Genomic DNA, 25,137 nt, shown 5'->3' with positions numbered 1-25,137 from the left:
ATGCTGTTATTTCACTGCTTGTTATTGTATTGTTTTATGGGGTGAAACATGTTGAACTGTCTTGTTGCTCAAATGTGCTCTAATAATAAACTTAACTTGCTCACAGATTCCTTATTGCCAATGAAACAAAGTAGTCTCATTCCAACCCAGAGGTTTGATTGTCTTGTTTTTACTTTTACAATTATTATCTGTAGCAATACAAATAAATAATAGTAATAACGTGCTCAATGGAAGAGCACATTTTCTACAATAAAAATTCAAACAAATAATTGACAGAAAACAGACTTCAGTGAGCAGCTTGATCATTTCTGCTGTACAAATGATAAAAACACTGGGAATGTTTTTGTCTTCTTTATTGAAAGAATCTTTCATAAACACATCCAAACAGAACATTCTAAAAAATAGTTAGCTTAGCTTAGGTTAAACCAACTCTAGCAGCTCATACAGGTAGTGATAAAAAGGTAGACTACAGGTCAGAAAGTGAGTTCATGGCAATCTTCAGGGAGATATTTATCATAAACAGTCTTAAAAATAATGTTTACTTCAGAATGAGTTCCTCTCCAGCAGCAGGTGTGGCTGGAATGAGGCCTGGAACATCACTTCAGCTTCTCATCTTTCTCTCCAGCAAAAGCTGTTTCTAACCTAACAGAGTCACTACAGGGAACAGTGTCTGTCTTTGCAAAAGGGACAGATCTCATGCGACAGATCAAGAGAAGGAAAATGTTATTTTGCGTGGATATTTAAAATCTTAATATTAGCCTTTTCTAAAGAAAACTGTTCTTTTCAGTCTAACCTAATGGGCACTTCAATATAATTTGGGCTTGTTTAAACCCAACACTGTCTAAAAAATGGACCTCTCTGCTTAATTTGTAATTAAGCAAAAAAACAAAAAAAAACAACAACATTTGTTCATTTGCCACTTCAGATGCAGAGTAATCAGAATATGCATATATATTAAATTAGAAGATATTAATTAGCTTCAGCAGATTTGGCCAAAAACCTGCTTTGGTTTTGCTCAGGCACCAAATAATGAGCTGACTTTATTCCAAGGATGGAAGAGGCTGCTCTTCTCTGCATTAGATGGTCGAGGAGCTGCTAGAAATATGGCAGCTGGCAGTTTTCAGCATGATCACAAACTTCAACAAGAGTTTCGACTACACTGAAGAAGCTTTGAGGTGTCAAAACGTGTCCAGGAAGAAGTGGTGACGACACCAGAGCAGAACTTGCTCAACACTGGCAGCAGATGGGTTTGAGGGCATGCGCAGTGAGGTGAAGACTTTGCGACAACTTGTGGTAACGAGAACAGCAAGAAGTTACTTCTGTTTGAGAAAAACAAAAAGGACAAACTGGAATTCTGCAGGAAGTACAAGGATGGAGCCGTTGGGTCTGAGGTCCTGTGGACCGTTTGGGACATGTGGATATTAGTTTGTCTGGAGAAGAAATGGTGAGGATTAAAACAGCTCCAGTTTTCCACCAATAGAATCCATCTGTGAGGTTTCTCTTCCTGAACAACACCATGAAGACAGAGTGGGAGCAAAACATCTTCTGAAACTGGTGAATATAAGAAGCTTTTATTCTGAGCTGTGGGACTGGAGAGGGAGTGGTTTGAATGCTTTATAACAGAGATTTAATTATTTCTTAAAAGTCTGTCCTTTCCTGCACAGTACCCACAGAAAATAAGCTGATCACATCTTAAATTATTATAAAACTGATCTGAACTGATAAGGTTTTCAGAGTTTGATTATGAATAAAGAACTAGATTTGGCCAAAACAGATCCGCTCTGAAAGACAGCACAGAGGGTTTGGAAAGTCCAACTTCTACAAGGCAGTTTTAACAAAAAGGAGGGAAAAAACAAACTTGGCACCAAACTCAATACAGGTCAGAGAAAAAGTCTGTTTGGTATTGATACTGCAGTCTGTCTGTATTGATATAAAACGTACAGTGATAAAACAAAACCTGAAGACAACACCAGTGAGGTTTCCTTTAGAGGGTTCGTGTTCCTCATCAGGGAGGACTGAACAGGCCAACGCTGACTCAGCATTAAGAAACTGAACTGACTGATCAGTCTTAGAATTTAACACCACAGCACTGCACAATTCACAGCTGTGCTACCATGCATGAGGGCTGCGTTAGTGATGTGATGCATGCAGGCAGGAGCTGAGCACAGCAGCTTTTATTGGGGGACTGAGGAGGAAGAGGAGGAAGAGGAGGAGGACTGGGTTAGATGAGGGTCTTCAGCTCTTCATCTGTCAGCTGATTGACCACCATAATCTTTGTCAGCTGCTCAGCATATTTCTCCTGGTCCTGCATGAAATGTGGGATGCGGACCTTCTCCATCTGAGCCAGAGGTGTCAGACGATCCACGTCTTCAAATGACACCTGAAGGCAGCAGAGACTCAAGTTAAACCTCGTCAGACCGGCAGCACGGCTGCTCTGATCGGATACATGTTTACCTTCCTCACAAAAAAAACAAAAAAAACCAACAGAGAACTTTCAGACATTACTTCTTACATAACATGTATTGTTTCATCATTATTGCATTGGGTCCTTTGAAGCAGGAGAGCGTGGCGTGTTCCTCCATGGAGGTGGTTATGTAATCTCTTTGCTTTTGTAGAAGTCAGATATGCAGCCATCCTGAGCACAGACGCCTCATTTAATGTGACGGCGTGTCATGAAGGATAGCTCTCTACAGATACAGTTCACTGTTGATGAACTGGAGGAGAAATGACAGGATCTAAAAGAGCCAAAGAGCTAAAAAAGAATACAGCTGTAAAGAAGCACAAAGAAGGTATTCAGCTTTTTACAACAGTTCTCAACAAATCTGCTGCTTTACCATCTTAAACCCTTCATGTGTGTCTTCACACACACATGAAGTTTAGATGGGAGTATTGTGTATTTTCCAGCCACATAGTGCCATTTTGTAACACAATCAAGTAGCTTGTGTTACTTGATTGTAACACAAGTTACTTGTGTTACAATGTACAGTGTTGTTATAAAAACACTGTACATATCAAACATGAAGAAATTTGACTTTGCTATTTTGATGCCTTTAAATTGGGCTCCTGTGTCTTTAAGAAGCTCCTGTTCGTTCAGACGCTTTGTTTCAACACAACAATGCTCATCTATTATGCTTTTTACAGCCGTTCTCATGGACTTGGGACTGCAGCTCTGAACAGGAGCTTTGGGTAAACAGGTGGAGTTTGTGAGAGAAGTAGCTTGTTCACCTCCGTCAGGGGAGATTCAAGGATTCATCAAACATGCATGAAAAAAAATCAAAGCAACACACTATGTTTTTTTATAAGGGAATTACATTATAACATGATAGAACGCTCAAAAAGTCAATTTTATATAATACTGCCCTATAGTGACATCCATTCAACACACAGGGTTGATGTTGGTTCACCCTCTGCAGTTCTAGGGAGGCTTTGCACAACATTTAGGAATGTTTCTTGGGATTTGTTCACCATTGTTTCAGAAGAGCAAATATGAGGTCAAACACTGGCGTTGGACTCTGTGCATACAAGTCAAGTTGTTCTAAACCAAATCTTCTCATCCATGTTTTTATGGACCTTACTCTATGAATTGGTGCTCAGTCATGTCGGAACAGGAGGATGTAGTCCTCAACTTGTTCCCACAAAACCAAGAGCAAAAATGCCTCCTTGGTTCTTTTCTGAACCAAGGAGCTCAACTCCTGAGAAACAGGCCGTCACCATAATCCTCCCTCCACCAAACCTTACACTTGACCTTCAACAGAGTCCATGCTTCCAGCAACCAATCGTTTTTCATTAGCAGAGTCCTACTTGCTCTGTACGAAGCAAACAGTGTAGCACAGGGGGCTGGTCTTTTCCAGACTAGTCTAAATCAGATTGATGGACTCCAATCTTATTCTTTGTGACAAAAGAACTTTTTGCCAGAGAAGGTTTGAACCTGGGGATCATAATATATTCCAGAACTTAGAGCAGTAGACTTCAGATTGCTCACCTTTCCCAGAGCCATCAGCATTGGGAAGTTAATCTTGTCTCTGTATCTCAGGATCTGCAGTATGCCCTCCAGATAAACCTGGTCTTTACTGAAGCATCCTTCAGGATTAGAGTTCAGAAAAGACCAGTCAAGTTTTTTTCAGAGACCAGTCCTGAGCATGTCAGGTCAGCTGGTTTCACATACCTGGCTGGGCTGTGTTGGTCTGGCCTCTCTTGGCACGGACGCAGTAGTCCCAGCGTGTGTGTGGGTCCTGAACAAAGCGTCCCAGGTTGCGGAAGAGCTGAGTGAAGGACGTGTGTCTGGCCTGATAGACGGTATAATAGAGCAGCGCGGCGCGCCACAGAGTGGGGTCCTTCCTAAACAGAACGCTGTGGATGCTGGCCAGGCCCTCCTCTGTTGGGTTCAGAGGCTTCAGGTTGTGCTTCCTCCTCCCCGTGCTGCTGCCCCACGGCTGCTGGCAGTTGTTGAGGCCTCGGAAGTAATGAGTGCCTGAGACAAAGAGAACACTTCACACAACTGTAGTTGAGTTAGAATTCAACCTGAATTTATTTCTGCCATTATTAATCTTCTTTTCTTGACCTTTACTCATCGTTTTTTGGTCTAGGCGTTGCAGGTTTGGACAATTATTCCCTCTGGTTTTGAATGCTGTGCAGCTGGAAGGAGTTTTGCTCCTCCTTTTCTTTATTTTTGGAAAGTTATTTAATGCGTAACTGTGGCAACAAACTTGTTTTTTCACAAGCTAGAGCATTCAATTAGCATTTTAAACACTCAGCATTGCTGACCTTGAGATTTGGGCTCATCTGGGACCCAAATCCCAGAGGAGCTGAAAGGAAGAGAGTAGAGACAAAAGGAGGAAGTCCAACCATCTCTTCTGTCAATAACAATCAAGAATCAAATAAGAGAATTCCAGATTTCTGACCATATGGCCAGACAAGAGATTTAAAGGAGGAGTGGCAAAAGCAAATGAGATTAACTAGCAGAGCTATCACTGTCTGATGGTGTCATCCAGGACATTCTACTGTGAAATTTCGTCATAGCAACAGTCTTCAGTCAGAGGCCTCTTCAGATTTGTTGCAAGACGGACTGCAACCAGAGATCCCTCCTGCCCACAGCATCACCATACACAACCACTCCTTCAGTATACTTGACTGATATGAGTTACATCCGAGTAGTCCATATCATTCGATGACGATGTGAAAAAATATCATCATCGAACATCATTTAATTTCTCTTTGGGACAAATAAAGTATTTCTGAATTAAATTTTACTAAGGGGAACCAGAGTAATGAAAGCTACAAACAAATGTACAACATAATGTTACTGATGAGATCCAAAATTCAAGAGTTGTAACGAAATTAAATGTTACAAAAGGGGGTGTGAATACTTCTGCAATGTGTCATATTACAAACTCTCAGAAAAGAACTGTTGCACGTTTGATTTTCTACTTATCCTGGTATGATCAGAACAAGAGGAAGCAGAGAGAGGATGTGTGTCAGAGCCACTGCACCCACCGATCTCATGCCTCAACATGCCCTCCAGCCAGTGCTCCCGCGCGCTGGACGTGTTGATGGTCATAGTGGGCTGACCGTTCACCATCGTCATCGAGGCTCTGGACAGCAAGTCATCTGTCACCTGGACTACAATCTGTCAGCAGAACAAATCATTATGATGAAGCGATATAGAACTGAATAAGCTGATGGTTTGTTATGTATATTTTATGCATTTGAATTATGTCTGAAATTGTCTTCTGAGTTGAATCGCTATCCACATTCTCTGTACACGGACAGGGGGCAGATATCATAAGGCTACTCTTCTTTCTGCTCCTTGTCATTCAGAATTTCTTTTCATTGTTATATGAACTATTTATATTTACTATTGAGGAAATAAATAAAAAATAAAATAGAAATGAAACTTGTGTGGGTATGGCACCAAAAGAGGCTCTGGTCCAGGGGTCAACATTTTCTTTCATCAGGCCCTCAACAGTGGATTATGAACATATGATCCGCATAAATTAGTTTAATTCCATGAATTCTGCTTCAGAAACGCAAACTGAGGGATGATCTTGGGAAAGTGGACAAATCTGAAATCTTTTCCCCTGGACTAACTTCAGTGGTGTGATCTGTTTTGTGTTGTACTGTAATATTAATGCACTCAAACAAAGCAAAGACTTTGCAGGCCGAGCGAGGCCAGGGAAAAATCCAACACCAAACAGCCTTCTCTCAGAGAATTCAGCCGGTTTGGATCCAAACTGGAGTCAGCATGAGAGAAGTGAGCAGCCTGCTCTCCTCCTACCTCGCCCACACAGCCTTCCTTCTCCATGTATCTCTTCACGTTGATCCAGATTCGACTCCTGGGAAGCAGGTTCCCACCGGTGACTTGCTCAAATATCTCATAGCTGCCGTATCTCTTCAAGGCCAGCTCCATGATGTTCACTGCCTGCAACAGAAGAGGCCCTCAGGAACTCTCTTCGAAACCTCAGAGATGGTGACACAATGTTATGTTACCTGATGACACATGTTGCTTCGCTGTTGTCTTCATGGTAATAACATTATAACATGATGGAAAGCTCAAAAAGGCTAATTTTACATAATACTGCCTCTCTAAAAAACTAAAATTTAGAAAATCAGGGCCAATTTATTGGTGCACAAAAAGTTAAAATCTGGGTGAATGGAAAAAACCAGATGAAACCTACATTTAAAAGTGTGTATTGAACATTATGATCATCCTACCCCCGTTAGTTTTAAATTTTAGGCTTCGCAATGCATACAAGATTATATTCAACATAGATTTTTCCATTTATTACACAATACTCCCTCCAGTTCTATACTACGTACTGCTGACCAGAGTGTGCTTCATTAACAACCTTCCGGTTGAGTCTTCACTTCATCATGATGGGGGAAAAGATCTGACTAGACTCATTCACTGCTAAAACTACCCAGAATGTGTTGCTTAGTCTACAGCTCATGTGACAATAATGACTCTCTGGCTCAACCAATATGATTTTTGAAATCCTAAAGGTTAACAACTTTCCCCCAGAAGCAAAACATGGATCCATAAATGTATTCAGCGACCACATTTTCATCCCTGCGCTTTTTAATTTTCCCCTTGTTGACATCTTTCTTAAGAGTTGTAGTTTTGAAGTTTTATTCCTAGTTGAATCAAAATGTAGTCAACAGGTCAATAACTGGGAGCACAGAAGATGGTCTGTTTGAAGGACAAACCTGAAAGAAAGCCTATTAGAAGCTACAGAAGACCTAAGACTACAGGCTTTGACTAGACTTCATCTGAAACGATGACATTGAGACGGCGAGACAGAGGCCCAATTTCAAGACGATAAATTACAAAGTTAAATTTCATTTATACAATTTTTGACAACTGAAGGTAACAGTTTTACTTGCTTGTGCTATTAAATGGAACTATGTGTCTGGAGAACAGAGAATATTGCCCCTTCTTCCAACCTGAGCTTCAGTCGTTTTGCAAAGAATCAACAAAAAATGTCTGTATAGACATAGAGAGAGAGATCCCCGGAAGAGGCTCAGAGGGGCTGAATACAAACACATACTTCTCATTTTCCTTCCACTTTCCAACAAAGCACCACAGAAATCAAACTAGATGTCTGCAGGAGGAAATGCAGCCTTACCTGAGCTAAGAACTGATTGGAGGCATGATTATAGCGCGCCAGGAAACCTGCAGAGACAGGGTTGCTGTACTCAAACTGGGGGTTGTAGCTGAAATCAGACTTGAAGAACTTGTCCTTCTCTCTGTCAACATTGCACGGCTTGATGGCGGTGAAGACGCAGAGCTTCTTGGTGTTTTCCGCCTCCCGGGAGGCGGTTGCATTGTAGGGGGATGAGAGCGCAGGACGATAGGCGTTAAAGCTGGGGGTTTTCCTGAGCAGTGAAACTGTGCGGGGGGTCAGTCCCATCTTGCAACCCACCACTGTGAGGCTCAGAGTCGGCTTCAGAAGATTGCAGTTGCTGTCTGAGTGGACACAGTTTGTCTGGACGGGCTTCTCATCCCCATCTGGACTACGGGTCCGTTTCTGAGCCAGGATCACGCGGTTTCTTTTGCTAAGCTCCAGCCCACCTTTCATCGAAGACTTCGGCCTCCTGCACTGGAACTCCTTCTCCTTTTGCTTCTTCTCCTCCTCTTTGGCTTGCAGCAGGAGGTCCTCGAGAACAGGGGAAGGAATGGTTGCAAAGCACACCTGGGATGGACTCACCACCCTGTCAGCAGAGTTGAAGATGGACTTTTTAGACAAATCCACCTCTGGCCAGTGAAGTTGTTCTGCAAGAGGAGAGAGAGCAGAAAAGGAGGCAGATTATTCTGAGTCATGCCTGCTTCAGCATCACTCTGATGTGAAGCCAGTGCAAACTAGACAGACTAATCCTCTTATCAAGGAAAGATAAAATTAGATCAGTTCTGATAAGGAGCTGAAGCGACAAAAAGGGCTGAAAACATGACTTCCAGTCTGGTAAGAACACACTTTGTTACACCTCAGGCAGCAACAGAACACATGTAATCTGTGGCCAGACCTCCTGACTGCTGCTGCTCAGTCAGGACAGCACAGCTATGGGCTTTTCGGGATCAGGAGTCAGCGTCCTGACTTTTCACTGGAAATGATTCCCGTTATGCTTGCAGAGGCTGGCAGTACAGAAAGAAAGGCTCTGCAAAGACGATTCGGATACAACCAGAGGGAGAACGTTGCGTTGGGTCTAAAGGGCGATTCCACCTAACTTTTCACTACCTTCCGCATCTTTAATCTACTCTAGTTAAAAAAAAACAAAAAACTACAACACCCAGAAAGATCTTCTGCAGCGGTCAGCTGCACACTGAGACACCAGGAGCAGCTTCACTGGTTCCAGCTGCCTCATCACCACCATTCCCTCACAGCTCAGCTGGCTCTCTGACCCATCAGAATGAGCTGCTGAAAAGTATCCCAGAAACCAGCACTATGACCTCAACCCTGCTGAAAATGGGTGAGTTCCATGCCAAAACTCACATCAATAAATTTAAATGAATGAATTCTACAGATTTAGAAGTCAAATATCTAGCAAGTAGCATACCAGAAGCGTGTTGATGGCTAATAACTGTAACAATAGTGATGATGTTATATGTATGTATAACATCATGAGAAAGTACAGAAAGGCCACACTAAATTCCAACGTGTGCATTGATTATTTTCTTAATCATCGCAGTAATTTATTGAAAAACAGATTTTTTTTCCAATAAAAAATTACACTATAAGATAAACGATTTCTTCTATCCAAGCAACCGATTATCAGCTGACTAAGCCAACCAAAGCCTGTCGGTGTAGTGAATCTTCAAGCTAACGCACGTGTGGGTTAAAACAGCTCGAACCAATTACCAGAAGTAATGACGAGACTACCGCTGCTTTCAGGTTACCGCAACTATATATACCACGCATTTTATTCATGCTTAGCGGTTACGAAACACTTATTACATTACCTGTAACTTTAATTGACTCCAACATCTTCTTCAACGTAAGATATTCGAAAGCGGCTGTGTAACAGTCAGCGGAATTAACCCAGTAACCCAGCTAAAGGCCACCAAAAACAAAACACGGGAAACCACGCGTCACGAGTGGAATTATATTTTTTCCAACAAGAACTGCAGTCGAGTTGATCTCCCTTCTACACCGAGCAGCAGTCACTCGGTGACAGAGGAGGTAACGCACTCAGCTGCTCTGGTGTGGCTGAGTGGTTTCCATGGTATCATCTGCGACGTCGGGCGACGTACGTCCTGCGATCATGGGAATTGTAGTCCTTCTAGAAGATCACTTTCGTTTATAGTTAACAAAACCGTCACCAGACGTCAGAACCCAGCAGATCATGAAGTTTGGTTCTGGTTACGAAGCTGAAGTTGGTTTCCGACTCCAGCTTGCGATTCGGGAAGTGGCTAAAGGACGATTCCACCTAACTTTTCACTACCTTCCGCATCTGTAATCTACTCTAGTTAAAAAAAACTACAACACCCAGAGAGATCTTCAGCTGTCAGTTTTGCACTAAATCTGAAGAACCCTCTGACTGAAGACACTGCCTTCCCAAGACAGTTTCATGACAGTGGGTTTGCTGAAGCAGGTGTATGATGACATGATCAACCCCAATTCCACTGCAATAAGTAAACTGCAGGGGGTCTTAATATATTCTTGTCTGCTTATTCAGGTGGGCCAACAGGAGTCTCTCCAGGACCTTCATGTGGTGGAATGTCAGGGCTACAGCTCTGTAGTCGCTGATGACTGATGGGTGAGTTTTCTTCTGTTCTGGACTCAGTGCAGTGCAGACCGTTGCAGAACAGCCATCACCATCTACAATAACTCTTTGAGGAATTAAAGAGTTACACCAACATTTAATTTCCCTTTGGGATTAATAAAGTATTTTTAAATTTGAATTTAATTTGAATTTGAATTTAATGCTTCACTGCAGCATTGATGAAACAGGAAATGACCTGAAACTCTCAGGTTCAGACTTAGAACGTGACAGATGCCAATAAAGACTTGGGACTTGTAAAACCTTCACCTGATCCTTCTGCTGCTGGTTCCTCCAGAGGCGGTTCCTACCTGGAGCTCTGCTGCCTCCTACTGGGCAGAGACAGAGGCTCCTTCACCTCCTGATCTCTGGGACTCAGAGGAACAGACTGAGTCTGGACCGGACCAATGATGAAGGACTCGGACTCTGACTTTAACTTTAGAACCAGAGTTCAATCATTTTTATTTATGGCTGAAAACTACAATCATTGATCTGCAACAAGTTTCAGATAAATGAACAAAAAACTGATCAAATGTAAGAAATAAAGCAATAAAAGATCAAACAAGCAAAACAAGAACAAAACTGAGAAAATTAACCAAATCAGCAGGAAACATTTTTATCATCAGAACCGCTCCAACCCGTTCTACACAACCCATCAGTTTGGGTCCAAACTCAGGAAATGGTTACAGATCGTTGACCCAAACTGCTTTCCTTCTTCATCCTGATTAGCTGCTCCAACCAGGACTAGCCTGTGATTGGGTCACAGTATGGCGGGAAGCCAAAGTCCTCCTCGTTGTCATGGGGACGGACACTTGTCCACTGGGACGGAACCCGATTGGTTGATTTCCTGAAGTTGATCTGAGCATAGGTCACATCAGGGACAGCAGCAGTAGAAGAAGAAGAACGGTTCCTTCCTGCAGAGATGACAAGGAGACGAGGGGACAAACAGTGGGTCAACAGAACCGGGTTCTGGACTCCACTGGAGCTTCATCAGTGAGGATTGTCCCTTCATGAATCAGCTGGACCAGGTTAAGTGGACCGGATCACCTGCTGGACCCAGAAGGATCTCCTACCTGATTGTTTCCTCCACAGCCACAGACCCAGAACCAGAACCAGAACCAGCAGAGCCAGTGGGACCACAGAGGCCCCAGCAGCCATCAGAGGGATGAAGACAATGGAGCTGACAGGTGGAGGAGGAGGAGGACTGATCTGGACCAGAGGACCACAGCTGGACGAGGCTCTGGTGGTTCTGGAGGCAGAAGGAGGAGGACGACCTGCAGCAGACACCCATCAGTCAGTCGGACTCATCTACGGTGCCTGTAGATGAGTCCAGACGTGATCTCATCGTCCTGACCTCTGACCCTCAGCAGGCTCGGAAGAGATGACCCGAACTCATCAGTAGAGCACCTGTAGGAACCTTCGTCAGACGGTTGGAGGTTCTGGAGGACAAGGTTCTCTCTGAGATCAGAACCGACCAGATTCCCGTTGAAGAAGAAGTACGCAGGGACAGCGCGTTGGTTCTTCCCTGTGCAGTTCAGAGTGACATCACTTCCTGTTCCTACAGGAAGTGCAGGGATCTGCAGGATCAGACGTTTATCTGAGGAACAGAAACAGAGTGAAGCTGAAGTCGGACGGTGGAGGAAAAGGACAAACTGGATCAACTGACCAGCTGAAATTCTAATGAGCAATAAACCCTTCAGTAATAAATTCTATTAACAGCAACAATATAAATGTGTTCATTCATAACATATCAGATAAACCGTTGTTGGGATGTTGGGTTGTTTTGGCTTTTCTGGGTTTGTAGTTTGGTTTATTTGTGCTTCTCCCTCAGTCTGCCTGATGCTCCTCCCCTCACACCCTGTTAGCCAATCAGCTCCGCTCTGCTACTCCAGCAATCTCTCCCAGTATATAACCTGGTCTCACTGCTTCCTCACCGGTCCCTTCGTTTTACTTGTCTGCTTTATGTAACTGTTTCCTGTGTTTCCTGCCTCACCTCTTTGAGTCTATAAGTTTAGTCATTAATTCGTTCAAACTTTCATCACTGGCTCTCTGCCTGCTCTGTGTTTAACTAGAAAACTGAACTCTATTGCCTGAACTGAGTCGTTAGCTGTGAGAGTCTATGCAGAAAATCTTTACTGCTGATATTTTAAATGCTGTGTAAATAATATTTAACAGCCATAAGAGCTAAAACAGTTTGCAGTTAAGAAAATATTCAACCTCTCTAAAGCTGCTGTAAGGCGTTTTATCTGAACCTTCATGTCTGGCGGAGAAACAGAACTAGAGGAAGAACCAGACAGGTCAGAGGTTTGTTGCTCAGGGCTTTCTATTTTAGCTCTCAGCTTTCTTTGGTCGTCATTTGGATTCACACTTTGCTTTTGCTACTGATATGGACTGATTAATGTTGCTCATAGTGTCAGTGACTGACAGGTGATGTTTGACATGATGACAAAGCCGGCTCAAGGCAAAGCACACTAAGCAGCTGCTTAAGATCCCAGACCTTCAGGGTCTTGAATTTTAACAGATCCAAAATTTTAATATGTTTACTGGGAATGCTAACTGATTTAACAGTTTTGGCAGAGATAAATTGAACTTTTTTAATTGTTTAACTTTTAAATTTAAGCTTTAACTGACAAGATTACTTTGTAAAAGTGCAAACAATAATCTTCATAGTTTGATTGTTGTGTTACCATGGCTAAAGTCTGATGCTATGAGCAGAGGCGGTCCTAGCCCGTTTGGCGCCCTGTGCGAACGCACTAAAATGTTATTAGAAACAGGATCCATTGGACTCATCGAGCTTTACCCCGTGCTCATCCCAAAGGATCCCATGGGACACGAGTGTGCAGATCCGTTCCTGTTTGTGTTTCCAGTGCGCAGACAGTTTCCACGCTGTCTGCAGCACTGCTTCTGAGCATAGTAAGACTGTGTGGGGTTTAACCTGAACCAGGTCCAGATAATTGATGTCTTTTGTACTTGCTTTTTTTAACAGCCCTACCCTTGCGTTAAACCATGCTGCTTTCCTCTCCCTCTGTTTTGATGCCGGCCGGTTACGTTGTCAATAAGCATTGCCGTGGTTGGCCGGTAGACTACACATCTCTATCGTAGGCCACATTTCTACCAGTTATACTGTTTATTGCACATTCCTACCACTAAACCTAACCACCGCCAGCCCACTTGGATAATCCTCGATAGTCCGAGTTCAGAAGGAGGCCAAGGCTCTGTACCTGAGACGATGATGTTGATCAAGTCGCTTCGGTCTCCAGTTTTGGTCTCACACCAGTAGGACCCAGAGAAGTTCTTGTATTCATTCAGTAAACAGAAAGGAGAAGACAATCTCCCAAAGTCTGCTCCACAGGACGCTGATGGACCTCCGGTCTTCTTCTTCTTCACCACCAAACCGTCAGAGTCCAACTGGTCTTCACAGCTGAGATTCACCGTCTGGTCCCCGAAGAACTGCTGCAAGTCTGGACTCACCCTCAGAGACACTGGGGACAGAAGGAGGGACAGATGGACAGGCTGGTCTACATCAGATTGTCTAACTGTCCTGAACTCACCTGCAGAATCTGTCGGTGCAGAAACCAGCAGCAGCAGAGATGCACCTGAAACAAATGTCAGAGGTCAGGGGCCATTACTTCACTGAGCAAAGTTTCCTCAGATTTCACTGCAAGTCTCCAAGAGTTCCATATTTATGTTTTATGATCAATCAATCAACAAGGCATTTCAAAGAGCTTTTATATCATTAAAACACAGAAGCACAAAGTCTTAGAAACGCAGTCAACATTACATTTTGTCATCGTTGCTGTACAAAAGACTGTTAGGACGAGTTTAATCTGGAGAAAAACACATTTAGAGTATAAAATACTAATCAGATTTTATTATCTAATAATTTGAGTCCCATAAAACCCCATGGTAGGTAATGATCATTTTATTACTCCCTGTCCTTACATAATTTATTAATAAAATCAAAATGAGTGTTTCAGGATTCCTTGTATTTACCTCTGATGTAAACTTCCTTTTAAATACATTTTAAAATAATTTATTTACATCCTTTTATTCTATTTCTGTCATCTCTTTTATTAATGTCTGTTAATTTCTATTTTTCATAGATCTATTTCTGAAAAATCTATTTTTAGCTACAACTACAGTCCCATGTGTTTTTTCCAATTTCAGATTGTAAATAATATGGCTTTAGTAAAATATACTTATTAGCATAATGAAATTCTTTGTTCACATCTGATTTATTAGTTTCTATAGATAAATTTAATGAAAGTAGAAGTTGGCTTTTATTTTCTAATCACCGCCATTTAAAAATGTCTCCTGACTCCATTCATTTTAAAATCTTAGTGGAAAAGCAGAAACATGTTAATTAATATAGAGAGATTAACTCGTAAACTGAAATATTGTGAATAAATTATTAATTTCAGACAATTTTATAATCACATATGGACCGAATATTCTAAAGCACGGTTAAATTAGTTTATTTCCACATTATTCATGTTTGTATCAATTTTGCTGAAATTAGTTTTGGTTCACACTGAATTTTTTATTTAAAACAATTAAAATTAAAGCCCTGATCCGGACATTAAAAATTTAATAAAAATAGTAAAAAGTAAAAAGTGTAAAATCCTCAATTTAATTTTTTTATATTTGCTACATTGAAAACATAAAAACTGTCTACAAGCATAAATTATTAATGGATGATTTGGTGTGAGTTCGTCAGAATATTATATAAAGTTAAATAATTCATAAACATGTTAATTTTCCTGATTAATCAATAATAGCTCCATAATTACAATGTTCCCAGAGGTTTGGGGAAAAACACCTGAAATGAAATTCTGATTTTATAATAAACACAGTAAGAACTTCTAACAGAGCAGAGATATCAGATAAATTATTCTTTATACAAAAACTAAAGTTTTCAGCAATAACTAATATTCATGTTGCTCAAATACGGTTTAAAGTTTTTAATATCCTTCTTCCATACAAATTTAAAGATAAAACAGATCTTAGATAATTTTTAAGTTCTGATTAAATAAAAATTTGAGTGATATTCATTTGTTTGGTTGTAATAAATGAATGTTTATATGTAATTTTTTTATGACATTGTCCTCTATTTCAGTGTAAATAGTTTTAGTTCATATTTAGTATCTCAGATGAAGGGAAGTTGATGTAACTCTGACTTTAAGGAGATTATTAGTTGTTTCTTCAACTCTTTTTATTTCTAGTGAATAAGTAAATGATTATTGTTGTGAGTATTTTCAGATCTCATATTACTCATGGAAACCTTATGGACTCTTGGAAAGTTCTGATGAGTTCTGCAGAACCTTCCGACCAGGCGCTCTGGTTCTGTCCGATCAGATAACCTGAACTGTAAATGTCAGAAGATCCGTATCTCTAAGCAAAACCTCACATGTTGACCTGCCAGTCAGAAGAACCGCTTCGATCAACAGGAAGTGGCTTCAGATCACAGATGGCGATTTCCTCCAGTACGACCCACTTCCAAAGGAAAACAGGTCAGTGTTCTACTTTCTGCATTAATACTCTCAGAGAACCAGAACCAGAACTTTACCATAAAGATCGGCAAGTTAGTACCTCGATTTATTAATCTATAAAACTACCGACCCACCAAGGTTTCTCACTGGTTTCCCACTGGACCCACTGGTTTCCCACTCGACCCACTGGTCTCCTACTGGTGTCACTGGGTCCAATGAAACCACTCGACCCATTGGTCTCCTACTGGTGTCACTGGGTCCAGTGAAACCCAATCAGACTACTGAAACACTGAACATTTGCTGAAGATTCTCAAGAGTTATTGGACAGATGATGGTTTGATGATGGATGGATGATGTTTGGGTTGTGGTTGGATGATGGATGATTAATGGATGGATGATGGATGGATGATGGATGGATGATGGATGGATGATGGATGGATGATGGATGGATGATGGTTGGATGATGGACTCACCAAGCAGCAAACGACCCGCTGAGATCTTCATCTTGTCTGATTGATGACTGAACGTCGGTCTGATAGAAAAGCTTCAGCCTCGTCTCTTCATGCGGACGTGACTCCACCTGCTGCTTGTAGGGCTGATGATGATGACGATGATGAAGACCTGATGATCTGTAAATGTCAGAAGATCTGACCTGCTGCAAACGGATTGGTTTTTACCTTGTTTTAGCCTTTAACAACCTCTACTAGATCAAACTCTTACGTGATTGGTTGATTGGTGGGAAACCTAGTCAGTTTGCTCAGAAGACATAAGTTACCATATTACTTTTTGTGCATGTTGAAGTGGCATGGCCTGGCCTCAAACTTTGACTAATTATTCCTTTATACATGCATCTGGTGAATTAAACTGACATATTTAAAGTGCTTTGGAAACAGAAATATCTCAGCAGCGCCTCCTGGCAACCTCAGCTTTGACCCCACTTTATCATAGAGCTATGACATTTGGTAACACATAGAACTCCCGAAGACCCACAGAAAACTCTCTGGCACTGATGCTCTACATAAAACATGAAGTCCGCCATCTTGGAATCAAGTTCTGATTTTTCTTTAGCTTCTGTATTTGATCAAACTCTTCCTAGAGATTTTGATCAATCAATTTCAAACTTGGTGACTTTGCTTATAAGACACGGAGGATCTAAAGTTACCAAAATTGTGACTTCTTGTGCATGTTGAAGGGGCGTGGCCTGGACTTGAATTTTGACTACACACTAAAAAAGTAAACATTCCCATTACTACTTCTCAGAAAGGTTCAAAAGCATGAAACCTGCTTTGACTGGTCCTCACCAGTTCATTGGCAAGACTCAATGGTCAAATAGATTACTCAAGCCCAGCCCCCTGAAAACAGGTCCATATTTCACCATCTTGACTCGGTTAACATAAACTTACTTGAACTGTAGTTCAGATATCTAGATTGCATAAAATTCAATATGATCAATCACGGCCGAGCTCCCAAAAGATATTGAGCCAAATATTTGGTGGGCGTGGCTTAATACCTCCACAGCGCCTCCTAGGAGCATTAAAACATCAGACCAAGGAGTATGAAATTTGCTACATGTGTATCTTATCAGGACCACCTAATAAAATCTCTTGGAGTCTTGGATAACCCCACAGGAAGTCAACCATTTTGTATCAAAGCTGCCATTTTGTCTTTTTTTATACGTCATATCTGAGTGAACTTCTCCTGTGGCTTTTGATATGCAGACTTCAGAATCACTCAGCAGTCTTGAGGTCAAAAGTGATCAAAATCTTTTGGCTGCACCACAGCATGTGGGCGTGGCCAAACCTCATAATCTGACCATGCAGGAGGAATAACTTCCACATAAAGCTCACGCAGACCAGAGCTCATCACACTGACATGTCAACATGTGACCTCACCTAATTCCTGCCCTCAAATTTCCTGCCTTCGCCACATGTTCAGAGCAGCGCTGAGCTGTGATGGCCTATATAAAAGTCCAGGTTATTTATGGTTCCTTCTCCTCTTTTTCTTCAACAGTTTGAATGGAATAAAAACAAACTCAGTTTTCATTCATTTTTCTTTTATTTCTTTGTGTTCATTCAATCAGTAAACGAGTCTTAAACTGGTTTATAAACCATCCAGAAACATCTCTGGATGGATATCAGAACAGATTTATTATTAGATATGAAAACCTGAGGAACCAAACACCTGAGCTTCACCAGAGGGACTGCAGCTGTATCTGCAGGAGGTCATCTCTGATTGGACGGGACAGTCATGTGAACGTCTGAATGGAATCCCATTGGCTGAAGGTCTGAAGACGACCTGGGTGGAGGTGGCGCCACCTGGAAGACATTGCTGGTTCCTGCCTGGACAAGAGACAGACAGAGAGGACAGGTTAACAGGCAGAATCAGGTCTTCCTCACTAGTGGAACATGGACATGATGGACGGACAGCTCACCTTCCTGATGTTTCCATGGACCCAGAGACACCACCAGAACCAGCAGAAACAGCAGAATCAGCAAAATGACCAGAACCAGAGAAACTAGAGAACCTGCTGTTGATAGGACTGGGATGAAGATGGAGGAGTTGGATGGAGGAGACAGGGAGGACTGGTGGACGGCAGGAGAGGACCAAAAGGTATTTGGGGTTGGAGAACCTGCAGGAAAAATCCTGGATCAGATCTTTCATCATCAGCATGCGGCTTTAGACAGGAAGTGATGCCATCTTCCTGACCTCTGACCCTCAGCAGGCTCTTAAGGGACGACCCAAACTCATCAGTAGAGCACCAGTAGGAACCTTCATCAGACGGTTGGAGGTTCTGGAGGACAAGGTTCTCTCTGAGATCAGAACCAACCAGATGCCCATTGAAGAAGAAGTACGCAGCGACGGCGCGTTGGTTCTTTCCTGTGCAGTTCAGAGTGACATCACATCCTGTTCCTACAGGAAGTGCAGGGATCTGCAGGATCAGACGTTTATCTGAGGAACAGAAACGGAGTGAAGCTGAAGTCCATCTGAAATATTCAGAGCAGATAAGAGGTTCTGTACCTGAGGCTGTGATGTTGACCCGGTCGCTCCAGACTCCGGTTCTGGTCTCACACCAGTACGACCCAGAGAAGTCCTGGTGAGCCCAAAGACAACAGGAGGAAGGAGAAGACAACCTCCCAAAGTCCACACCGCAGGACGCTGATGGACCTCCTGTCATCTTCTTCTTCTTCACCACCAAACCAACAGAGTCTAACGGGTCTTCACAGCTGAGATTCACCGACTGGTCCCTGAAGAACTGCTGCAGGTCTGGACTCACCCTCAAAGACACTGGGGATAGACGGAGGGACAGATGGAGAGAGGGACAGAAGGACAGATGGAGGGACAGATTGGACAGCTGTTTTCATGTCCGGAGGGACTTCAGGTCCTCCTGGTCTTCTTCTCTGGTCTTACCTGCAGAGACGGTCGGTCCAACCGTCAGCAGAAGACCTGGAAGATCAGAGAGACAGTTAGCTGTTGCTCTGAGCTACAGAAAGTTTGGTGGAAAGAAGAACTTTAGGATTTGGAGCTTCCACCGGTCAGAGAATTATTGGAGTCTGATGTGAGAAAACTGCAAGAGTTGAACGTTAGATAGAAGAACCTCAAAGTTTGTTCCAGAACCTTTCAGAACCTTTCAGGACCTTCAGAATCTTGCAGTCGTTGAGGGACCGGAAACCAGAATCTGGTGCAGGTCCGATTCAGATCAGACATCTCGGTGAAAAAGCTGCGATCAGCAGAAATCAAACCACCATCAGATAACGGAGGACAAGATGGACGTCCAGCAGTGGTTTCCATGGTGATTAAAACAGGTCACTGCGCAAGTTTTCTTCTTCATTTCTTTGATCTGAATCAGAAGTTTCCACTGAGCTGAACAGAGCCAGATCCAACAGTACCTGACCCAGTTAGTATTGTTGGACGTAGAATACATAAATCCATCAGCAGTGAACCATAAACCGACAGTCTGACGGTTTTAATCCTCCATCTTTCTTTTCCTGGTGAACTATTAGTATGCAAAGCTAACCCAAAATTAGCAGCCCGCTCACTTGACCTGTAACCTGCAGTTGTCTAGCCAAGTTAAAGCCCATCAACAGATCGTTGTCACATCTTTAGCAGTTCAAACCAAACTGATGGAGCTTTGGCTCTTCAGACCTGAAAACCCAGAATGGATCCATATCTGTTTTCTGGATCAAGATCTGGACTGAGGGCCACAAGTCTGCAGTAAGGATTTGGGTTCTGATTTAAACCATCAAATATACAGAACCATAAAAACATTATAATGATAAATGCTCAGATCTCTGACCGCTTTGAAGCCTGGAGCGGACAGAGAACCTGGAGCTGATGATGGTGGTGATAATGATGATGATGATGATGATGATGATGAAGATGGTGGTGGTGGTGAAGGTGTGCAGAGTGGGACTCACCAATCGCCAAGCAGACAGACGGAGTTCTCATGTCTGGAAGGATGAACGTCTGAATGTTAATCTGATCAACAGTGATGCCTTCAACTTCATCACTTCCTGCTGCTGATGTTACTGAGCATCACCTGATGACATCACCTGATGACATCATCTGATGCCTGAACAGGAAGCTGAGACAGAGACAGCAGCCGAGGGACATGTCACCTCTGCATGTCAAAAACACAGCAGATCAAAATGTTTCACATCCTAAAAACATCAAACAGAAATTAATTATGAATAACAAACTTTATAATCTGTCAACATTACCAAAACCATCAGATATGTGGAACAGTGTTCCATTTATTAATCAAACTCTAACCAGCTGGGTTTTTAGCCTTAAAGAAACTGAATAGAAGCTGAATGCTGCGTCTCCATGTTTGGTTCTGGTTGGACTGGTTCTCCTGCCAGCTTCTGGGCCAGCAAAGTGAAGCTATTTCCTCTTTCTTCTTCACTGGAAGTTCAAAGCTTGAAGCTCCGCCCGCCAGATTGAAGTTCAGTCTGAAGCCGTCCGTCTCTGGGTCGTCCAAAACCAACCAGAACCATCCAGAACCACGGATCGTGGTCATGTTGGACTTCCTGAAGACGGGAGGACTGACGGTCATCCTGCTGCTCGGTAAGATCAACCGAACTCAGTCGGGTTTCTGTCTGAGACAAACAGTAGCGACGACTTCTGAAGGAGCAGCTGCAGTCTGACTGGTTCACATTCCTGAGCACAGGTGGGACAACAGGTGGGACAACAGCAGCTGCCGTGTCTCACTCCATGAAACCAGGACATTTTCTACTGAGCATTATTAGAAAATGTAGTCATCAGTCATAGATTATTATTTATATTCAGGTGTGCAGAGTCCCCAGAAATCCTCCTCTAACTCTGTAGATGCCACTTTAAAATGTTTTTACTGAAGTAAAAGTAAAAATAACCATCCAGGAAATAACTCATAAAGTAAAGGAGTTTTCTATAAATAAGCTACTGATCAAAACACCAGATTTAATATTCTAAAGTGTCAATAAATGCCAATCTATATTTACAAATATAAATGACGTTATGTAGAAGTTCTGATGTTTAAAGAAGAAAATGAGAAAAATAATACCAGCAATCAGTACAGTGTGTTTAATTAATCATTCAAATCAGTTAAAAAAAAGTTTGAGGAAACCCAGTAGAACATGGAGCATCACTCCTCCTGAACAGCAGGGGGCGACAGTGGAGAGCAAACACTATCCTGTAACAGGAAGAAACCTCCAGCATAACCAGAATCAGGACCAGCGGCCGTCTTTGTGAAGACAAAGCAGAGACACAATAAGAAATAGAGGAAGTGATGTTGGATCATAAGGGAACCAGATTTGTCCAGACCTATGAGGCTGGGGTACCAGGTGGGTCAGAACCAGCCATATTAAATCGTCCAGGTAGAAGATTGTTTGAAACTGAGAGTTCTGGACTGGGTCCCAGTTTGAAACCAGGAGACATTAACGACCTGAATCTCTCAAAACATCATACTGTTTCTTTCACCAAGCCGAGAAGGTTGAGAGTCTCTGCAGTCAGTTACAGAAGGCTGAGCGAGACTCTTGGCTGCTCTGACAGAAAGGCTATGCGCCCAACTAGCTCACTAAACCTGCTAGGATCCAGTGGGATTGTGGGAAATGACGGAATTTATCATCAGAAATGTAGGCGATCGGAAAACTGGACAATGAAATCTCAGGCATAGTTACAGATAGTACAGAGTCCAATTTTACGGTCTTTGTCAGACCTGGGGGATCTCTGGATTCCAGGGAACTGGTTCTAAGATCCCAGTTGGATCTGTAAGGTCTCTGGTTCTAGCGAACCTGTTCTACAGTCCCGATTGGACCTGGAGGGTCTCTGGGTTCCAGTGAACTGGTTCTACAGGCCCGGTTGGATTCCAGGGATGGCAATCTTGCGACTATCTGGAGTCTGAGTGAAGCTCCAGGACGATCTATAGAGATTCAAGAGAACCTCAGGGTTTCTCAGCTGTAGCTCCACTCTGACCCAATGTGGACCTTGTTTCTGACCCGTGTCTCTTGTGTCCTGCAGGTTCTCCTCAGGCCTCAGGTGTCCAGGTTCTGGAGGGGGCGGATTCTGTTGTGCTGCCATGCTCCAGTAGGTTCCCTGATGTGGACAGAGACCTGGTGGTGTGGAGCCGGGAAGACCTGAACCCGTCCACCGTTCACCTGCACAGCCAGCGAGGCGAAGACCTTCAGAACCAGAACCAACGCTACAGAGGCAGAACCTCCATGGAGGAGGATGCCCTGCGGACCGGAGACCTGAGCCTGAGCCTGACGAGGCCGACGCTGACTGACAGCAGCATTTACACCTGCACCATCAACAGGGTGGGGGGGAACTCAACCAGAACCCAGATTCCACTGGAGGTCCTGAGAGAAGCAGGTGAGTCCAGACCAGAACCTTACAGATGGTTCTCATGACGGTCCATCATCAAAGCTGGAGAAGACGGTTGGAGCATCCATCATCAGGTTCTCGTCTCGTCCTCAGGAGTTCCTGTCTGGCTCACGGTTCTGCTGGTTCTGCTGACTGTCACTGCTGCTACCATCGCCGGCCTGCTGCTGCGTCTCAAAAAATTTCTGAAGAATGGTCGGTCCAAATATCTGACTTTTGGACCAGACAATTTGGTCCAAAACTTTCAGCTGCTTCAAGTTCAGGGACTCAACAGTCCGGAAGACCTGTCCGGTTCTGCTGTCCATCCAGCTCATCTTGTCCTCTGCTGTCCTTTCAGTCCAACAGGTGGAGGTGAAATCAGGGGCGGAGTCTGTCCTGCTGCCCTGTATCTCCATCGACAGCTTCCCTGAGGACTCCCTGGTGGAGTGGACAGACAGCAGGGGCCGGCAGGTCCACGTGTACCAGAGCGGTTCCGACCGGCCCGAGGAGCAGCACTGGGTCTACACAGACCGGACCCAGATCAGGAAGAGGCTAAAGAAAGGCGTCCTGCTGTGTCTGATGCTCAGACACCCTATGGAGCGGGACAGCGGCACCTTCACCTGCACTGTGTTCAGCAGGACAAGTGCGGTGCTGCTGGAGAAGAAGGTGGAGCTCCAGGTCAAAGGTCAGTGGGTCGGCCCACAGTAGGTCCTCCAGACTCTGAGACGCTAAAGACGCTCTGTCTTCTCAGTCCCTCAGGTGGAGGTGGACTCGGGGGTGGAGTCCGTCCTGCTGCCCTGCAGAGCCCCGAGTCCACTGCCAGTAGATGCCGTAGTGGAGTGGAGCTACCACCGGGTCTGGACCCGCAAGGTCCACCTGTACCAAAGCGGTTCTGACCGGCCCGAGGAGCAGTGTCCTTCCTACAGAGCCAGAACAGAGATGAACCAGAACCCGCTCATATCCGGAGACCTGAGCCTGACTCTGAGATATCCAATGGACGGAGACAACAGGACCTTCACCTGCAGCGTCCACAGTAGGGATGGAGACATCCTGCTGAGGAAACAGGTCCACCTCCAGGTCAAAGGTCAGTACGAACGGGTTAACCTGCAGGTCAGAGGTCAGTGGGAATAGGTTTATCTGAAGGTCAAAGGTCAGTGGGAACGGGTTGTGTCCATCTGGTCCTGAGGTTCTAGAGTTCCGGTGGGTCCAGATGTTCGGATTGTCTGATCAGAACCATTTGGTTCTTCTGGCAGAACTTTGACTGGAGGTTCTGCTGCAGCACGAACTGCAGCTGCTGGTGACGTCATCAGGAAGCCAGTGGTGGGTCCATAGAACAAATTGGTGGTGTCCTGAACCTGAACCCCATGGGGGGTGGTGTGATTAGTAGCTAAACGGTCTTGGGCCTTATGCCAGTTCTCATGGTTATTATCAAGTTAAAACATTTAAAAATCCTTAAGAATAAATAAATATTTACCTCTTTATCAAGTCAAACGGTTCCTGTTCGTTATTCTGCCTCATCAAACTCATTACAGAACCTTCCAGTGGAGCGATTTGGGTCCAGCAGAACCAAACCATCTGCTGGTCCAGATGCTACTGATGTTATTTATTATTTTACTTTCACTCGAACCAGAACCAGGTTCTGGTTTCAGACCAGTAGAACCTCTGATCTGTTGCTTCTGATTCTGTTGGTTTTGGTTCTGTTAGTTCTGATGGTTTTTATGGTTCTGTTGGTTCTGTCTCAGACTGTGAGGTATTGGTGGATCAGGGAGCGGACTCGGTCAAGTTGCCCTTCAGAACCTCGGGGGTTCCTCCCGGTACCGAGGTGGAGTGGAGCCGCACCGAACCGGAACCGCTGCTGACCGTCCATCGGGTTGGTTTGGACTGGCCCGAGAACCAGAACCAGCTCTACAGAGACCGGACGGAGACCGGGTCAGAGGTCGGCGACCTAAGCCTGATCCTGAAGAACCCAACGGAGCGGGACAGCGGGACGTACATCTGCAGGGTCCAGACCCGGGACATCAAGAGGACCAAGACCATCACGCTGAGAGTCAGCGGTGAGTCAGAACCAGAACCATTTGATACCAGGCCAACAGGGAACTGGTCTGACCTCTGACCTCACTGTCCTCTGTCCCTCTGCAGGCAGCAGCCAGGGACCAGCTGTGGACATCAGTGGGACATCCAATGAACACTGTCCTCTGCTGGACCGTCCAACCAACTAATCGGTCACCAGCGTCCACCAGTGGGACAGGAGGGACATGAGGACGTTGTCCTCAGCAGGAAGACAGCAGGACGTCCTCAGTTGAACTCCTCCAGCTCTCTGAGAATCTGATCCAGTCTCTGAAGGGACAGTGCGGTTGACCTCTGACCTCTGTCTCCAGAGACATGTTGTCTCCTGACAGCATCAGTCCCCTGGACAGAGCCCATCGGATTGGACAGGACGCAGGACCCTGTACCTCTGCTTTTTATTTTTGATGGGTTTTCAGGATTTTTTTATTTATTTTTTTACATGAAATAAAAACAAGTAAAAGGAAAATAGTTTTTTATTTTTACAATTTTTTTTTAT

General features: G+C 43.8%; 3 protein-coding genes across 9 annotated transcripts; 1 reads left to right on the top strand and 2 right to left on the bottom strand.

Annotated features, from left to right (window-relative positions):
- Positions 1–338: 338 nt before the first annotated feature.
- Positions 339–9,659, bottom strand: matcap2 (microtubule associated tyrosine carboxypeptidase 2). The gene is made up of 7 exons (XM_032580361.1): positions 9,452–9,659; positions 7,623–8,269; positions 6,275–6,418; positions 5,494–5,626; positions 4,166–4,471; positions 3,983–4,080; positions 339–2,380 (listed from the first exon to the last, which is right to left on the bottom strand). Exons 1-7 carry the CDS (start codon positions 9,474–9,476, stop codon positions 2,222–2,224), a joined length of 1,512 nt encoding a protein of 503 aa, XP_032436252.1. The 5' UTR covers positions 9,477–9,659; the 3' UTR covers positions 339–2,221.
- Positions 9,660–10,654: 995 nt separating this feature from the next.
- LOC116730848 (low affinity immunoglobulin gamma Fc region receptor II-a-like) lies at positions 10,655–20,665 on the bottom strand. Of its 7 annotated transcripts, XM_032580362.1 has the most exons (8): positions 20,459–20,665; positions 20,278–20,358; positions 20,156–20,188; positions 19,149–19,184; positions 18,759–19,025; positions 18,447–18,689; positions 18,172–18,369; positions 17,777–18,079 (listed from the first exon to the last, which is right to left on the bottom strand). In XM_032580362.1, exons 2-8 carry the CDS (start codon positions 20,285–20,287, stop codon positions 17,892–17,894), a joined length of 975 nt encoding a protein of 324 aa, XP_032436253.1. In that variant the 5' UTR covers positions 20,288–20,358; positions 20,459–20,665; the 3' UTR covers positions 17,777–17,891. The 7 variants fall into 7 exon arrangements, with proteins under 7 accessions (XP_032436255.1, XP_032436257.1, XP_032436253.1 ...); XM_032580364.1 differs by lacking the exons at positions 17,777–18,079; positions 18,172–18,369; positions 18,447–18,689 and adding exons at positions 10,655–11,165; positions 11,325–11,525; positions 11,606–11,848 and having other exon boundaries at positions 20,278–20,665; XM_032580366.1 differs by lacking the exons at positions 17,777–18,079; positions 18,172–18,369; positions 18,447–18,689; positions 18,759–19,025 and adding exons at positions 10,655–11,165; positions 11,325–11,525; positions 11,606–11,848; positions 13,473–13,733 and having other exon boundaries at positions 20,278–20,665.
- Positions 20,663–25,123, top strand: LOC116730845 (uncharacterized). The gene is made up of 7 exons (XM_032580360.1): positions 20,663–20,804; positions 22,236–22,586; positions 22,692–22,790; positions 22,933–23,259; positions 23,326–23,658; positions 24,317–24,628; positions 24,714–25,123. Exons 1-7 carry the CDS (start codon positions 20,756–20,758, stop codon positions 24,791–24,793), a joined length of 1,551 nt encoding a protein of 516 aa, XP_032436251.1. The 5' UTR covers positions 20,663–20,755; the 3' UTR covers positions 24,794–25,123.
- Positions 25,124–25,137: the final 14 nt, after the last annotated feature.

This window comes from Xiphophorus hellerii, chromosome 13 (genome assembly GCF_003331165.1).
Source record: "Xiphophorus hellerii strain 12219 chromosome 13, Xiphophorus_hellerii-4.1, whole genome shotgun sequence".
Taxonomy (NCBI): domain Eukaryota; kingdom Metazoa; phylum Chordata; class Actinopteri; order Cyprinodontiformes; family Poeciliidae; genus Xiphophorus; species Xiphophorus hellerii.
Note: the sequence above shows the minus strand (reverse complement) of the source record. Positions and strands in the feature narration are given on the sequence as shown.

Coding starts and splice junctions, on each gene's coding strand:
- LOC116730845 (XM_032580360.1), top strand. CDS start 20,756: ATGTTGGACTTCCTGAAGACGGGAGGACTGACGGTCATCCTGCTGCTC. Junction 22,791..22,932: donor CAAAAAATTTCTGAAGAATG/GTCGGTCCAAAT, acceptor CTGTCCTTTCAG/TCCAACAGGTGGAGGTGAAA. Junction 23,260..23,325: donor GGTGGAGCTCCAGGTCAAAG/GTCAGTGGGTCG, acceptor CTGTCTTCTCAG/TCCCTCAGGTGGAGGTGGAC.
- matcap2 (XM_032580361.1), bottom strand. CDS start 9,476: ATGTTGGAGTCAATTAAAGTTACAG. Junction 8,270..9,451: donor GGAGTCAATTAAAGTTACAG/GTAATGTAATAA, acceptor CTCCTCTTGCAG/AACAACTTCACTGGCCAGAG. Junction 6,419..7,622: donor CCAATCAGTTCTTAGCTCAG/GTAAGGCTGCAT, acceptor CTTCTGTTGCAG/GCAGTGAACATCATGGAGCT.
- LOC116730848 (XM_032580362.1), bottom strand. Junction 18,690..18,758: donor GGTCAACATCACAGCCTCAG/GTACAGAACCTC, acceptor TCTGTTCCTCAG/ATAAACGTCTGATCCTGCAG. Junction 18,370..18,446: donor GAGCCTGCTGAGGGTCAGAG/GTCAGGAAGATG, acceptor TTTTTCCTGCAG/GTTCTCCAACCCCAAATACC.